Here is a 15,849-nt window from a genome sequence, read left to right as displayed (position 1 = left end):
CCAGACTTATTCCAGTTGGAGTACAAACCAAGGCCATAAGATTATTGCAAAATACCACGCAGTTTGCCTGAATCTGACTATCATCAGATTAAAAGATATTAGCAGAGATTTTATGGAAGCTAAATGACAGTGTCCTTGAGGTAGTACTGACATTGACTCCAGCTGATACAGTTTTTGGTCATTAACATACCTTACTATGTGTCTAGAACAAGCCCTCCAATAATTAGAGCTGAATACACTGTGATTTTTAAAATTAAATCATGCCTCTGGGAAAGAATCAGGGAATAGACAGCTAAAGGACTTTCAAGCAATTAACGAGAACTGTACTGTCAGGTTAAAAATTAAACATTGCAAAGTAGGTTAAAAGTTTCCTCTCTCAAAAAAAATTGCATGTTGACATAGAAGACAGCTCTCAGGCATGCTGTTGAGTGAAAGCAGAGGTAAGAATGCACACCTCCTATTTACAACCAAATGAAGTAAATTTCTCTACTAATTTTCATATTCTATCCTCCTCTCTAAAAATAGTATTTTGCCTTCTAGTACCTTCAAACTGCGCCTCTGAAAAAAAAGCTGACAAAGGTTAATTAAATATTACAATGTCACCGATCTTAGATAGGTAGGCAGAAATGCAGAGGTAAAGATTCATACTTTTTTAAGTGACCCCTGATATCGTACATCTCTATTTCTGCTACCCCAGGCTGAACAATCAGAAACTAAGCCACTCAAATTTTAACTTGATTATATAACCATAAAAAAGCCTAAGCAACTTATGAAATGTTATGCATTTTTTATTTAGCTTTGTAGCCACCAAAACCCCCAAAACAAATCCTAAATCCAGACCTTTATTTACTATTCCACGCTTTTACATAGTAGTCCAATTCACAGTTCCCTCCATATACTCAAGTCCAAGAAACGTAATATAAAGAAAAAAACTTTTACTGACTCAATTATAAGCATTGCTTATTTTGATGAGCTCACAAATAAAGTGCCAGTACACATTCAAAAATGTGTAGTCTTGCTAAAGTAATCAATGGGAATAACAGAATCAGTACTCTTTCCCCACAGGCCCAAGCATGATGCTGATCTTATAAGATTTAAATTTTGATAGTGTGTGTGTATATATATATATAAAGTATCAATCAAGAGCTTTTTTTCTCACTGCAGTCAAAACAAAAAATCAGAAAACTGAAGAGGAAGTCTCATGATATTGAGCCTCCCAGGTCAAAGTTTAAAGACTCACATTTAACTTCCCCAAAACATCATCTTTTGGATTACTCACAGGAATTCTGTAACACTTTGGTTTGATTTTGGTTTGGTTTGGTTTTAAACATATCTCAAAATCATGATGAACATACTTGCCTTTATTTAGATTATAAAGAAGGTGAGTATTCTAAAATTCAGCATCTTGCAGAAAAAAAATGTACTTGTGTACTTCTTCATAGGTGCTGCCAGCGATCTTCAAAACATCCCAAGCTAAATTAAAAGTACCTCAGAGCACTAAGGAATTATTTGAGTTACACTTATTGATCCCTTTCTCAGTTGTAAACTTTATTCTATGTTCAAGTATATAACATGTTAAAAATGTGAAAGAAAATGCAATGAATGGACTGTTATTCCAGGACTAGAAGGGACATAACAAAAATTGGGAAATGTTCAGCATATACCTGAGCTCAAACTATGCATTAATATTCTACATTACCTAGAGACAGAAGGATGTCTTATCAATAAAATGGATTGCTTTCCTTGGACAAAGAAAGGCATAATCCCTCCCACATCCCCTAGAGGTCCAGAAGGTGAGTGGCTGCTGCACCATACTCAGGTGGACTCAGCTGGCTTGCTTTTGTGGTTCTTGAAGAAAATCTCAAAGGGGCAAGAGCATATGGCCCTCATGAGCCCAAAAGCACAACATATACCTGTACACATCCATTTTCACTCATACATGCTTACAACTGATACAAAAAGAAATGCCAATAGCTAGCTTTAGTCAGCTAGATTTCATAACAAATGAATCAGTGACAGCCAATGATAAGACACTATTCAATATTAAAAATAATAGGACCTGAAGATGAAAAACAACCTAATGGACTTCTGGCCCATATTCCACATCAAAGCATTTCCAATAGAATATTTCGTTGCTTATTTTTCGTCCTGCTTCCTAAATGTCTAATTTAGGTATTTGTTACTGTCATTTCATCCCGTTACTTCTATGTAATTTCTTTCCTCTTTATAACATCCATTTATGCATTTGAGGACTGTTATTGTACTTCTCTTCAGCCTACCTTTATGGGAGTTGCATTTTACCTGGGGAACTATTATAAAGCTTAATATGTAACTTACTGTCAGAAGGAATCTTCAGACATTATAAATTCATTATTTAGATTAATGCTACAATTTTGTCATTTTATTCTCTGGGGCATTTACAGAAGTAACATGCAAAAATTTCTGGAATGCAGCAAATAAAAGGTCAAGCCCTACTAATAACCTTTTTAATAGTAAACAGTTCTCAGTTCAGTCATGTACAAAGAGCGGATGTTCAAGTAATAGGAATAGTTTAACTGTATGAAGTTTTTCTTTAACAGATAAAAATTATAGTTGCCACAATAGTATTTGAAAATGATACATGAAAGATAGCCTTAGCTAAAACTGTGCTTCAGTCATAAACACATAATTAAAAAAAAAAAAAAAAAATTGTTTTGTGCAAGGAATGTATACAGCATAATTATAAATCCCTAATTATCAGTTTATTAGCAAATAATTCAGAAGTCTCAATACTGTAAGAGAACCTCATAACAAATCCTGAGCAACAAGACTGAGATGACTACCTTGAGAATCCAAAACTACAGACATTTCATACTCCTACACTACCAGTGACATAATGTATCCATTAAAACCCACACTAATTTGTATCTGATCTATTTAATATAAACCAACATGATTTATATACTTAATTTTGCATACTCTATCTGTATCAATTACATTTAGGTATGATTCAACACATTTTGTCTTCATCCCATACAGCATTACCTTCCAACTCTACTGCTCTATATAAACCTAAGTATGTAACAGCTCACAAAAAGATAAATCTCATTAGCTTCAAATGAGACATTAGAGACATGTGACAAAAGAGAGGGACAAAGTGCTTACCCCAAGCTTCTTAAAATATAATTAATAGTATAACATGTAGAGTGAAGACTGGTCCCAAAGAACAGGTTTTAAACCAATGCATGCACATAAAAAAAATTTTAGAAATATGTATGTGAGCTGCACATATAACATGCACAGACTACCACATTAGGGTGACTACTGGTGGTCAAAGTCAGGTCCAAAAGATAGGTACAAATTAAAAAGAAAATTGATTCATAAGGCAAATGTAAGTTCAAAATGGAGAGAAGTATAATAAAGAAACATGAGGCACACTAATACATTGCAATTACAACTTACAGTTTGGCATATATTTAATTGAAAAATTAAGCTGCACGTGTGCATGACAACATGGATGGGTTGCATAAAACTGCACAAAGTAACAGAATGGTTTTTAATAGCAACAGACACAAAAATATTCTTCCGTAAGTACCTAGATGCACACGTGCAAGTATTATTGTGTCTTTCACTCTGATTAAAACCCACCGAAACCTGACATTAACTTTACTTACAAGGTAGCATCAATAGAGCTTTCTATGATTTATAAAGATCTATATGACAAACTTCATACATTTATATGATAACCCTCAAATATGTATACAAAAGGGTTTTGAAACTGCAGTGCCACACATGTTAAAAAAATCTAGCATACCTTCACTATTCACTATGCTCTGAAATTTTCTGTTCAAGTTTTACAATAAACTCTGCTTTCACTTTTCTGTTATCATGAAAATAAGGCTTTGCACTCCTTGAATAGATAAGAAGTTACCCAGAGAGATTCTCGCCACAAAAAATGTCAATAGTTTTTTGCTATTGTTGCAAATCAGTTCATACTTTGTATTCATCTATACAGGAAAAAGACCTTCAGCACTGCCTGCACTGCACCGCCTTATCCACTACTCTGACAGACAGCTCCACATCACAGTCTTACTTCACTTCATCTTGAAGCCAGTTAAAATTTTTGTCCCCACTTCCAGTCAAAGGCTGTTCCCAAACATCAAACTGAGAACTGTAACCATCACAGTGTGAAGGCTACGTTTACTCACACACGTATTATTCCCTCTTGGTCTTTCTCATACATTGCTATTTCTGGTCAAAAGATGCCTCTCCCATGTGACTCTGGAGGTAGCAACTCTGTTTTCTTTGTAGATTGCTGACTACAGATGACCTAGCTGAAATGGTAATAAAACCAAGATTTCCATGACAGCGTGAGTTTCTCTGTGTACCTATAGACAGGGACAGACATCCTACAGGGCTGGACCAACAGCCCGGGCACATGCAAGCAAGCCTTCTGAGCATTAAAGAATCTCCTGACGTGCTGAAGGACACTGAGTAATTAATCATCTAAAAAATCAGCCACAGACATTGCCACTAATGCCAGAAGGCCGTAACATATAAAAGTCACCCAAAGCCTACCAAAAGTCTGCTATGAAATGAGTGAAACGCATATGGCAGCAGCAGAACCATGTGCAGTTGCTCCCGTCTCCCACTGGCTTCATGCCACTCTCAAACGACAGCTGCGGGGCCACGGGGCCGGACCGGTGATGCTCTCCCATGGGCTCGTTCTTCCGCACGTGAGCAGGGACAGCTGGAAGCACTCAATATCTCACAGAAAGCACGCAGGACTTCAATAAACTCTAACCAAAACACTGACAATAAATTCACTTTTGTGAGTCATACTATTACACAGAATTGTTGTCCAAGTTTAAGATGCAGTAATCACAGCTGCGAGGAGATAAACAGAGGTCTTGTGCTGGGTTTGATGTCCATTAGGTGCTTGGTGCTTGGTTTACATAACAGCTTCCAAATTAGACATTAACCTCAGAAGACTGGGAAAAGACAACCAGGAACAAAATGGTCCCCTTGTGGAAAAATTATGTAATACTTATTGAATTTAATTCTCCAAGGGTGTATCTGCCTGATGAAAAGCCAATTCTTCCCTGAAACACAGGCAGGACAGAGAACCATAAAACTAGAGACGAAGCCCTGCGAGGATGTGAGTAACTGATTCACAGAGCACCAACTTTACAGACACAGCTTCCACGCTCTGTTCATACCAAAAAAGGCGGGCAGGAGGGCGCAGGGATGCTGCCCACCCCCCCAGACCACACAGCAAGATATTGTTCAGTGTAGATAAACATACAAAGTTTTATAAAAATCATGAGAATGAGGTCAAGAAACGTAACCAAATGCATCAAAGTATCCTAGCAAATGCATACAAGCATCCAGAACCAGAAAAGCAAAAATAAATGGGAGTCCACAGGAGCCTGTACCAGAATTTTCCCATGTCTTACATGATTAACCCAGTATTCTCCTAAGTATGCCTATATTTAAAACTCTCCGTGATGTCCATTTTCATATGTGCCACAAACACCCTAATAATAGCTAAATTTACAAACTTACTCTGAATCTTCTCACTTGGATACTGTAAAATACTCAGGTTTTAACCTTTTTCTTGTTATTTTGGTAGAAAATTTAGTTCTTTCCCTTGGTAGTAACAACATTAACACAGTGAAATTAGAATAACCCTGTCTCTTTGGATGCTTTAAGGCTTGTCTATATACAAGCATTATATTGTTATGAAATCACATGCAAAAATATATCAAAACAATTCCACCCTTACATACGCATTTATTCTGGTACAGAGACCTGTTAGGAGGCACTTACTAGCATTGCCACAATTCCCATACAGGAAGATGAATATACTACATTGTACAACTTCTTCACTCATTTCTATAAACACTGCCACCTGAAAAGAGTAGTACCATTATACAGTTGCAATTATTTCAGTAGAAACAACACAAAGATCTCATATTTCTCACTGAAACAGTCCTACTGGCTAAAAAATTGGGTCCGGATCAGGCCACATCATCCCAAGACTAATGGAAGACTATGAACTTTAGTTAAAAACCACCTCCATTCTAATAAAAGAAAAACATAATAAAACCCCTAGAAAATACAGTTAATTTAACAATATGCAGACAACAGGCCTGAAAAGGATGCAGTATTGTTTACTCATGCTGACAAAAATAAGTAAACAAATGCTACAAGCTCTAAACCTTCCCACGGGAAGAATCAGGACAGAATTAGAAGATACTTCTGTAATGAAACAGGACCAATACACCTATCACCTACTTCACATATCAGCTTAAAAAGTTACATGCTGCACAATATCGTGCATAACCTCCTATTGCCCAAACCATCGTTGGGTTGCGCACCTCATTCAGAAACCAAACTTACAACAAAACAAGGGAATTTACTCGCAAGAATAATGTCATTCATTTTAGTGGAATCCTCACGTGAATAAAGTTACCCAAGTACACACACAGGTAAGTAAGAGGCTACCAGACCCCTCCAAATCCCCTAGACATGCTACCACAGCACCAGATGTGACCTGCTATGTCCCTCTCTGGCTGGCAGAAAGGGAGTGGGTGGACTCTTGGCTCTCTCCCCCCTTAATGCACCTGCTAGTGCAGCTGAGCTGGCATGCGAGGGGGAAAAGGTACTCCAGGAAAGAACGAGTGCAGCTTATTGCCTCCAGGGAGCCAGGAAAAAAGCAGGCATTTCAAACATGATTTCAAGTCATAACTGAGTGCTGACCTGCTCCTCTGCTCTTGTAGCTGTACTGCTCTTGGGCTCAACTGCAAGGTGCTAGTACAGCTCACTGCGTAACACCTCACTCTGAATAGTCCCGCAGAAACTTGGACTTTGGAAGTATTTCCTCCTGTTCCCACAGGAAGCATGTTCTATTCAACCTACTTTTTCTTAGAAGATCCATGTAACTATTGAACATTCTGGATTTTCCTTTTTTAAGCATGGTCTCTGGTGCAATTCACTTACTGTATGGATGCAGGCTGTTCAATTCAAGCCATTGATTAAATACGCTTAACGACACCAATAGTTCTTCGGCAAATGTTGTAGAGTGTGTTAAATTCACAAAGGCATGCAGCTGGCTGGCATAGAGAATACAATGAAATAATCCTTCACTTAATATGTAATTTTAAAGGGAAATATCTCTCCCCAGGGATTTATTTGCACTGCTTTTCATATGAATATTCCAATTCTGCATACGCTCAACTTAATTGTGAAAGCAACGGTCATCTAGCATCACGTTTACCTGCCTACCTACGAAAACGCAGTTTCCCACACAGCACTGGCTGGGATAAAGTTATTTTCCTGCAACTCTGACCGAGACGCGCTTCCTTCACCCAACCCCTCGAGCAAACAAGTCTTTATGCTGGGTGCTCAGGAAGGGGGCCGGCATGCGCCCAGCCCGGACCCCGAGATTTTATTTACGTTGCTGCCGCTGCAAATACTCTTCCCATCCCGGGGCAGGGCCAACGCGGCGGCCTTCGCGGCGGGTCCGTCCCGGGACGGACCCGCAGGCCCCGCTTCGGCCGGGCGCTGCCCGGAGGAGCAGCGCCCGGCCGAAGCGGGGCCTGCGGGTCCGTCCCGGGTGCAGCACGCTGGAGAGCGCCGGGCCGGGCCAAGCCCCGCGGCCAGCCCAGCGGCGGCGCACGGCCGGCGGAGAGAGGCAGGGCAGCCGCCCCGCGCCGGCTTCCTGCTCCTTCCCCGACGCCCGGGTAGGGGACGCGGAAGCGAAGAGGCAAAGTTTTAGCCGCCGAGCGGGGCAGCGAGGCTGCCCGCAGGGAGAGAGGGAGGAAGGGAAGGGGCGAGGAGACCTCCCCCCCCCCCCCCCCCCGCCCCAGCACCACCACCCCCCAACCCGGACCGGAGCCCGCCGAAGTTTGCGCCGGGCGAGGTGCGAGGCGGCGGGAGAGCCGCCCTGCCTCCCGCGGCGGGGCCACCCCACCGTGCGGCGGCGGGAGCCCCGCGCTCACCTGAAGTCGCTGTAGGGGTGGATGATCCAGAACCCCGCAGTTTTAACCCTTTCCTGCTCCTTCTCCACCGCCTTCTGGCTGCCGAACATGCGGAGGGAGAATTTGTTGACCCCCGGCTGCAGCATGGAGGTGAACTGCCGCTGCATGAAGCCGTACTGCCGCCGGGGCCCCTCGGCATCCTCGAAGCCCACCACGGGCTCCTCGCCCCCGCCGCCGTCCACTTTGAAGCACACCGAGTTGCCATGCTCCTTCACGCCGCCGCTGCCCCCGCCGCCGGGGCTGCTCTGGGCTTTCTCCGCCGGGGCCGCCGGCTTGGCTGGGAAGGCGTTAGCGCTGCCATCGTCCCGGCTGCCGGCAGAGGAGCTGCGCTTCCCAGCCTCCATGCTGCGGGGCGGGCGCGCCCCAGCCGCGGGAGAGCGCGGGGAAGCCTCGCCGCCGCCGGTGCCCTTCAGTGGCGCGGCTGGGCTCGGCCGCCCTGGGCTGGGCTGGGCTGGGCTGGGCTGGGCTCAGCTCCGCGCCGCCGCGCCGCCCGGCATGGCCAGCGCCGCCGACTCTGAGCCGCGCTCCGCGCAGGGCTGGCACCGCTTCCCCTCGCCCGCCCCCTGCCGGCGGCCGCGCCGCGCCGCCCGCCTGACATTGAGCGCCCCGGAGTCCTTGAGGGGCCGAGGCGCCCGGGCCGCGGGGAGGGGAGGACCCGGCGGGGCGGTGGCGGGGGGAAGGCGGGCTCTGCTCTCCTCTCGGGCCGGCGGCACGCGTGGGCCCGGCGGCGGCGAGACGGGGGGCGGCGGAGGGGGAGCGCGAGTTGCGGTGGCCGGCGGGGCGGGGTGGAGCGGAGCGGAGCGGAGCGGAGCGGGGCGGGGGGCCCGGGCCGGCCGGAGGCCACATGGCGGCGGCGGTTGTCGCGCGGGGCGGCCTGAGGCGGCGGGCAGAGGGGAAGGGAGGGGAGAGGTGGGGGGGAGAAGAGAGGGGCTCCCCGGCGGCCCTGCCTGCGCTTCCGACAGACATCCAGTAACACGAGTGGGTTTGGGTTTCACCTTGGGCGAAGCGAGGGGCGAGGCGTGGGGCGGTGGCGTGCCTCCACCCCCAGGGCGGGAAGCAGTGGGTGGGCATGAAGCTGGGGGGGGGGGGGGGGTCCCAGAGGCTCGCCGGGCTCTTGCAAAGCTGCTCTGGTGCTTCTCGGGGAGCTGGCTGACTGGAAGAGAGCAAGGGGCGGGGGTCTGCCCGGTCACGGAGCCGAGTGACAGCACTGGAGGTAGCAGAGGCGTTCGGGGTTCGTACTGCTGAAAATGAAGTCAGAACCCGCTCTTCGCTGCTGCCCTGCATGTGCGACAGCGAGGAAGGAGGAGGGGGTGTGAGTGAGGAGGGAAGGCCAGGTTTTGAGTGGCATTCGTTTTCACACACGGAACAGTTCGCTGGGGTTAGATGGCATCTCGCTACCTCCGAGCGGCTGATTCCCGCTCCTGAGCCTTACGCTGACTGACAACACGGGGCCGAGTGTGCGAGCGTAGGGGTGTGTGACGCGTGGGCTGCTGCGGCGCGGCTGGGGCGCGCCGGGGTGTGATGCCCGCCGGGAGGGCCGTGCTGCCAGTCTCGCTGTGAGGCGTAAAATGGCAGGTGTACCCAAGTGTGGAGACAAGCTTTTCACGTATGCCAAGAGGCGATTTTGGTTTTGTTTGTGTGTAAACAGGGATCTGGAGTCTGCGTTCAGCTCACTCCACCTGAGGCTGAAGTATGTCAGTTATCGTTAAGAGGCCTCCAGGAGACAGAGAAAAGGCTGTTGGACAGCAAGGAAGCAGGAGGTATTTCTAGCTCCCCATCTAATTAAACTCAAAGGAAATGGAATATGTATTGCCTATAATATTGCTCATTATCCTAACGATTGTGTATAGTATTTGAGGAGCTGTGGGGTGAGGTGGGATCTGAGAGAGCAGTTCTGCCGATGGCAAGCAGCTGTTCACAAGCCCTGAGCGAGGAGGAAGGCCTTGGTCGCTGCTCTGGAAACTGAAAAGTGCTGATATTTGCCCCTAAATGGGGTGAGTTTGTTTGGGTTACAGAATGATGGAGAATCGGTACCTGCAGATGATTTCACAGGAGCTATAGCATTATGTGTACCTGCAAAAGCATAAAGGCATATATTACAGCACATATGCATAGGTCCTGAGACTCCATTTGGCTTGACATAGGTTTGTTTTTCACACATTCTCAACACACTTCTTATTTTGCACATTAAAAATATAGTAAGAAGGGGTAAGTAAAGTCTCCAAGCTTGGCTCCGGTATTTTTAATGGTATTTGTCACTTCATTGTTATCCACTTCATCCTTTACAAAACAGATGCTTAAAACAAACCTGACAGAGAAACAGATGTGCAAATCCGCACACCACAATTCGCACAGTGCAAATCAGGTGCATTGGGGAGCTGTGTTTCAAAACGGGATCTGAGGGCTTTTCTCAGCAATCCCAGCTCTAACAGAATGTTTATGCCTAGTGCGCTCAAACACACAAGGTTTGGATGATGTTAGTATGTTAAGTGTGGAAGATGTTAACATGATGTTAGTCTGGAAGAAGATGGCAAGCGTGGATGCACTGGGATGGATTGCTGGAGGCTGGGCAGTGACTAGCATAGGAAGGAATATGCTTGCAGTGTGATTGGTTAAGGGCTGACATACATAAACCTTCCCCATCTGGAGTGATACTTTTCTGTGTGATTTTATCCTAAAACAGTGAAGAGTGTGTGCACAGCTGCTGATGGCTCATGCACAGCTGCTGATAGACAAAACCCTCTTACTGGTTTATCCCCAGATGATGTCCGCCTCCTTCCCTCATCCAATGTCTGTGACCAAATGATAATTAAAAAGTAAGAAATTATTACTGTTTTGCAGCTTTGTGAAAGAATTAGCTCACATCATATTTGACAGAAACCCATAAAGGCAAGGGATGAAAAGGCTAAATCATGCTGTGCTGTTCCACGTACTCACAGAGTTTACCACATCAGTGTCAGTGGAACTGACGCTTTCCACACTTCAATCACATATATGTTGCAACCTTAACTTTTCTCCCTGAGAGCAGGCAATTTTCCTACCTCTTCACTTGTCATTTCAGAGGACTTTTGCATGCGGCCCTTGACCTGAATGGTCTCTCCCAGCATAAGTTAAACAACAACTAGTCATGTACAGGAGAAAATAGGCTTGTAATGAAGTAAATGAAAACAGTGGGATGGAGACATTTATAGCTGCAGTGAGCAGATTCTTGTGTACATTCCTTTAACTGGAGAAGCGGTGAACATTGAATTAATAATGGTGATGGTCCTTCATTTCTGGATGATGAAAATTGTGCGCAGCAAGAACATCCAATTTCTTATTTTATGAAACTTTGCTTTTGCTTGTATTTAATGTCTCACTTGTCAATGTTTTTCTGTCCCTACCAAGCATGGGCTACAGACCTGCCAGAATGACTACCCCTCCCTAGCTTCCGCCTCTTCCTACAGTACAAGAATCTGCAAATATACTATTTCCTATGGTGGCATTGTATAGATCCGAAAATGGTTTATTACATGAAAATATCATATGATTTATAAGAAGTTGTTAATGAGAGAAAATAACCTGTGTTATATGTAACACATTGTCTGCATGCTTCTCAAACACAGCATATGTATAAATTACACAGGTACAAATGTCTTTGTAAAATTGGTGGTTTGTGCTTCCTGTGATCACATACTAGATTTTAATTTTTATTCTATGTAGAAGAAATGTATGCTTACTTGTGCTTGTTTGATTGCTATTTGTCTTACATGTTTGCATGGCCTAAATGGGCTCAACATTTCGGCATCTTGCAATTTTTAATAGCAATCCAGAGATCATAAGAATGAGAAAGGATTTTCATAATCTGTAGTTTTTATGTGGGAAAATAGATTCTTCTCCAGGTCAAAATAACTTAGGTTGTTTTCAGCTAGGAAATTGACCTCTCCAGAGGCCCAGGCCAACATGTTAGCTTAGATGAGGGAATTTTGGTTTCACAGAAAGAGAAGTAATGGGGCATGGTGTGTGTGACTATTTCTGAAGACCACACCAAGGCTACATATGGCAGAAGGGTCACAGACTCACTTCAGCTAAAGATGTAGGTTGTTTTCTGTTAAGTTTGATTTTGATTTTGTGACTATGTCAGGAGAGACACTGAAAAAAATGAAATTGATAAATGAAATTTCCAAGAAATCAGTGTTAGCAGAACAAGAAAAAAAAACCCTTTTGTATCTCTTTGCTATGTCCTAGGTTAATGCATCACTACTAAAAATTTAGTAGACTCTTTTATTTGTATTGAATTATTTTGAATAATTACTGGACTCCATCAAACTATTATAACATCATTAATTCCAGCGCTTTATATAACTCTATAACTATAATACTAATGTATACCTCAAAATTATTTTCCTTCTCTTTTGCCAAACATAGCAAATTTTTATGCCTGTAGTAAATATAGTCCCACTTCTCATATTTTCTCATATTTTCTCATATTTTCTCATTTTGATAAAACCTGAACATACCCAGAACAGCTCAGCTGTAGAAATGAAAAAAAAACAACAGCCTATGTATTGAAGCATATGGAGTTTGTTCAGTGAAGAAACTGGGGCACAGAGAAGTAACAGGACTTCTATGAGATGACACAATAAGATGCACCTGGCTGCGGAAAAAAGCTCTTGTCTCTCAAATTTTAGTTTCATGCCCTGTGAGATTTTTTTAAGATTATTTCTCAACAGAAGATCACCATCCGGTCAAATGCTAAAGCAGGATTAGCAAGGAAGGAAAATAATAGTTACAATGATAGGACTAGCTGTGCAAGCTAAATTGAGGATTAATCCAAATTCATAATATGTCCTGTTTTCTGTGTCTGGTCACTTGATGTTCATAATAAAATAATTTTGATTTGGTGCCACCCTACTTATGTTACTTTCCATGAATATTCAGCCATACATACTTACTGGCAACGAATGTTTGCCAATAAATTTTATATTGCATAGTGTTTATGAAGAAGAAAGAGTCTTAGTTTTGCAATCATTACTATCCCTTGAAGAAAACTATCACAAAGCAAGGGCACCTTCAAGTTGGTATGTTAGGTCGTAGCCATCCGTGTATTTATGTGATTTTTTTACCCTGTTGTAAAGTTTGAATATCTACAGTGAACACTGATGTAAATATGATCTTGGTGATTTCTATAAAGATCAACAAGAGTAGATGTGCTCAACCTGTAGAAGTTTCAAGTCCTAAAATTGCCTGACCAGGTAACTGACACCTCAGTTTGCTTCGAAGTGTGAAAGGCAGCTTCTTCCCTGTAGCCAGTTCTCTAAAGTAGTGATCTGATATTTTCCAGTAACATGTTTTGTGGGAAATACATTTCTTAGGGAGAGAGTTAAAAGCATGATTTAAAAGAAATTCCAGGCAGTGATGTATGTTCTGTGGAACAAAAACCAGGGTAGACACTGGTGTGAATAGGAAATGGCTCTGAGACACGACCTAGGGTGCAAAACATGCTCGTGTGTACAGATAGGAACACACCATGGTATGTGTGAACAAGCATAGTCTTCCTGTGGATAATCTACTGGGTCATACGGATCTCTGGTAGGCAAGAATAATTACAGTGCACTGAGATCAACTGAGTTGTGTACTCGCTTACAATTACTCTACAGAAACACATGCTTATTTATTTACTACGTACCACAGCCTTATTTTACCTCTTGGAAGATCTTGGTGTTGAACTCTGGCCTGGTGCTAAATGCTGGAAGCCCTACTGCAGCAGCTGTGTGCGGTGCTTCAGAACAACAAGTGATAAGGTGGGACAGGAAGGTTTTGTTGTTGCCCATGTCCCAGGGTGAAATTAACGCACAGAAAATTCCTACTGTTTTTTACCAACTCTCTGGCATGTCTTTTACTTATGCAAATCACTTCTAAATTTGATACAATATTTGTATGCTCCAAGTGCTTATCTTTTTTTGAAGAACAGTATCTTAATGCTAGTGTCCATTATCTGTTTAATAACCTGTCAGATCTTTATCCAATCTTTATGGAGACAACACTGCTACAAAAAGAAAGTATAAGCTGGAAAACAAATTCTAATTTGATTTGGGGGGGGATTTGTAGGTGTATAGGTAATTGTTTATTAATCTTTGCTACTGTCTGCATTGTTGGGTGCTTGCAGTGCTTTAGAAATCATTAAGAAATCACTTTCCCTCACAAGTGTTCAGCTGACCAGCTAAATGGCTTTGACATTGTACTTCACATTTTTGCTATGTTAAAAGTAATTCTTTTTTTGTTTAGTTCATATGCAAGTGGACTCCATATAAACTTTTCTCTTTCTTCACGATAATGATTATCTTATTATTGTATTGGTTTGAAGAACTACAATTTGACACAACAAAGATGTAGACATTTCTGAATAATTTCTATATAAAACATACCTGTTTAATACAAAGCCTAATCCTGTGAACATCTCTAAAACTAGTGTATCCATCTGTGAAAGGTCCCATGATACTATTGAGAGTGCTAAATACTATGCTGGGCAGCAGGTATATTCAGGCTTCTTGGATCCCTTCTTTGTAATATGAGAAAAATATACCATTTCTCTAAAAATGCAAATACCTTTAATTCCTCTGGAGTGCAACTTCACATTAACAATAGCTTTGTCCTCCTGTTGCACACAGTGTTCCTACATAATTGTATAATTGTATAATCACTCCACAAAAACAAGTTCTTGTGATTTAAAAATCTCTTCCCTCTGGAATTTCCAGGACCAAATAAAGAAATGCTTTATTAAACTTGTATATTTCAATAATGTGTGAATATCAGCCTAAAACAGAATGACTAACTATATGTTGTCAAATAGTTGGCTGCAATATGCATGTATTATGACAGACATAAGCCATACCTTTTAAATAATTTTCTTTCCATAGTCCTGATTTTCCAGAAATCAATAATCTTGTTCACCTCATCCTAACTTTGCTCAGGTTATCAGAACTGGTAGGATGCTTTTAGAGATAGCTGGAAAGTGCCATCTTGTTGACTTTAAGTTCATTAGTTAAGGTTTTAGTAGTTGTCAGTTTTAATCCTGCAACCTACTCTTGTGTGTTGATTGACAGTTTACATACTTAAGGTCCATCACTTCACCATCATATTTTAATGGATGTAGACACTAGTGGCAAGCAATATGCATAGGTTATGTCTTGTATTCAGTTCCTTATACAGAGCAATGTCTTGCAGGACTAGCATCTGTCTTCAGTATAATATTCATGAAGTTAAATATACTGCTTTGGAAAAGATTCTTGGAATATTTCTTAAAGGAATAACCTAAAATCTTGAAAGCTGATGGTTGCTAAGTGCTTACAAAAAAGAAGGCCTGCTCCAATTGTTTCTGAGTTGTAGGTAGAGCTTCAAGTTACTGATAATCAAGAACTTTCAGCTATTAAGCCAACAATGGGGAAAAAAGAAAAAAAAAAAAAAACAAACTGAAGACTTTCAAAACAATTCTTAAAATCTACACTGCTTTTTACAATTTTCCAGAATATTTTTTTTAATTCAAAATGTGGAAAATTGTGTGTACTTTTAATGAGTACTTTGGGGAAAATAATGTGAATGTGTAAATCTTTTCACTGTTGATTTAAATCTTCAGTTTTACCAGCAACTAAAAAGGAGTCCAGAGGAGCCCAGAGATAGTCCCAGCACTAATCTAGAGCTGTATCTCACTTGCTGTCTTTGAGATACCTATTTATGTAATCATTTTTCAGAGGTACTTTATATTACTCATAGCTAGCTGTGCTGGTGGTAGGTGCATTTCAATTACTAGCGTGTGTAATTAGAAAAACACACAGCACTATTCCCTGTT

The 15,849-nt window shown here is 42.5% G+C and overlaps 1 protein-coding gene and 2 long non-coding RNA genes across 3 annotated transcripts in view; 2 read left to right on the top strand and 1 right to left on the bottom strand.

Annotated features, from left to right (window-relative positions):
* Positions 1-8,548, bottom strand: part of HCN1 (hyperpolarization activated cyclic nucleotide gated potassium channel 1) — a 211,222-nt gene extending 202,674 nt beyond the window's left edge. Inside the window, exon 1 of the mRNA XM_030004789.2 lies at positions 7,983-8,548. Coding sequence (XP_029860649.1) covers positions 7,983-8,365 — 383 coding nt within the window. The 5' untranslated portion in view covers positions 8,366-8,548. The remainder of the gene's footprint in view (positions 1-7,982) is intronic.
* On the top strand, positions 401-4,345 carry LOC121232689. Its single transcript, XR_005931601.1, has 2 exons — positions 401-440; positions 3,995-4,345. It is a non-coding gene; the product is annotated as an uncharacterized LOC121232689 (long non-coding RNA).
* A 461-nt stretch (positions 8,549-9,009) lies between the features above and the next one.
* LOC115337403 lies at positions 9,010-14,337 on the top strand. Its single transcript, XR_003922132.1, has 2 exons — positions 9,010-9,781; positions 11,083-14,337. It is a non-coding gene; the product is annotated as an uncharacterized LOC115337403 (long non-coding RNA).
* Positions 14,338-15,849: the final 1,512 nt, after the last annotated feature.

Source organism: Aquila chrysaetos, chromosome Z (assembly GCF_900496995.4).
Source record: "Aquila chrysaetos chrysaetos chromosome Z, bAquChr1.4, whole genome shotgun sequence".
NCBI lineage: Eukaryota > Metazoa > Chordata > Aves > Accipitriformes > Accipitridae > Aquila > Aquila chrysaetos.
Note: the sequence above shows the minus strand (reverse complement) of the source record. Positions and strands in the feature narration are given on the sequence as shown.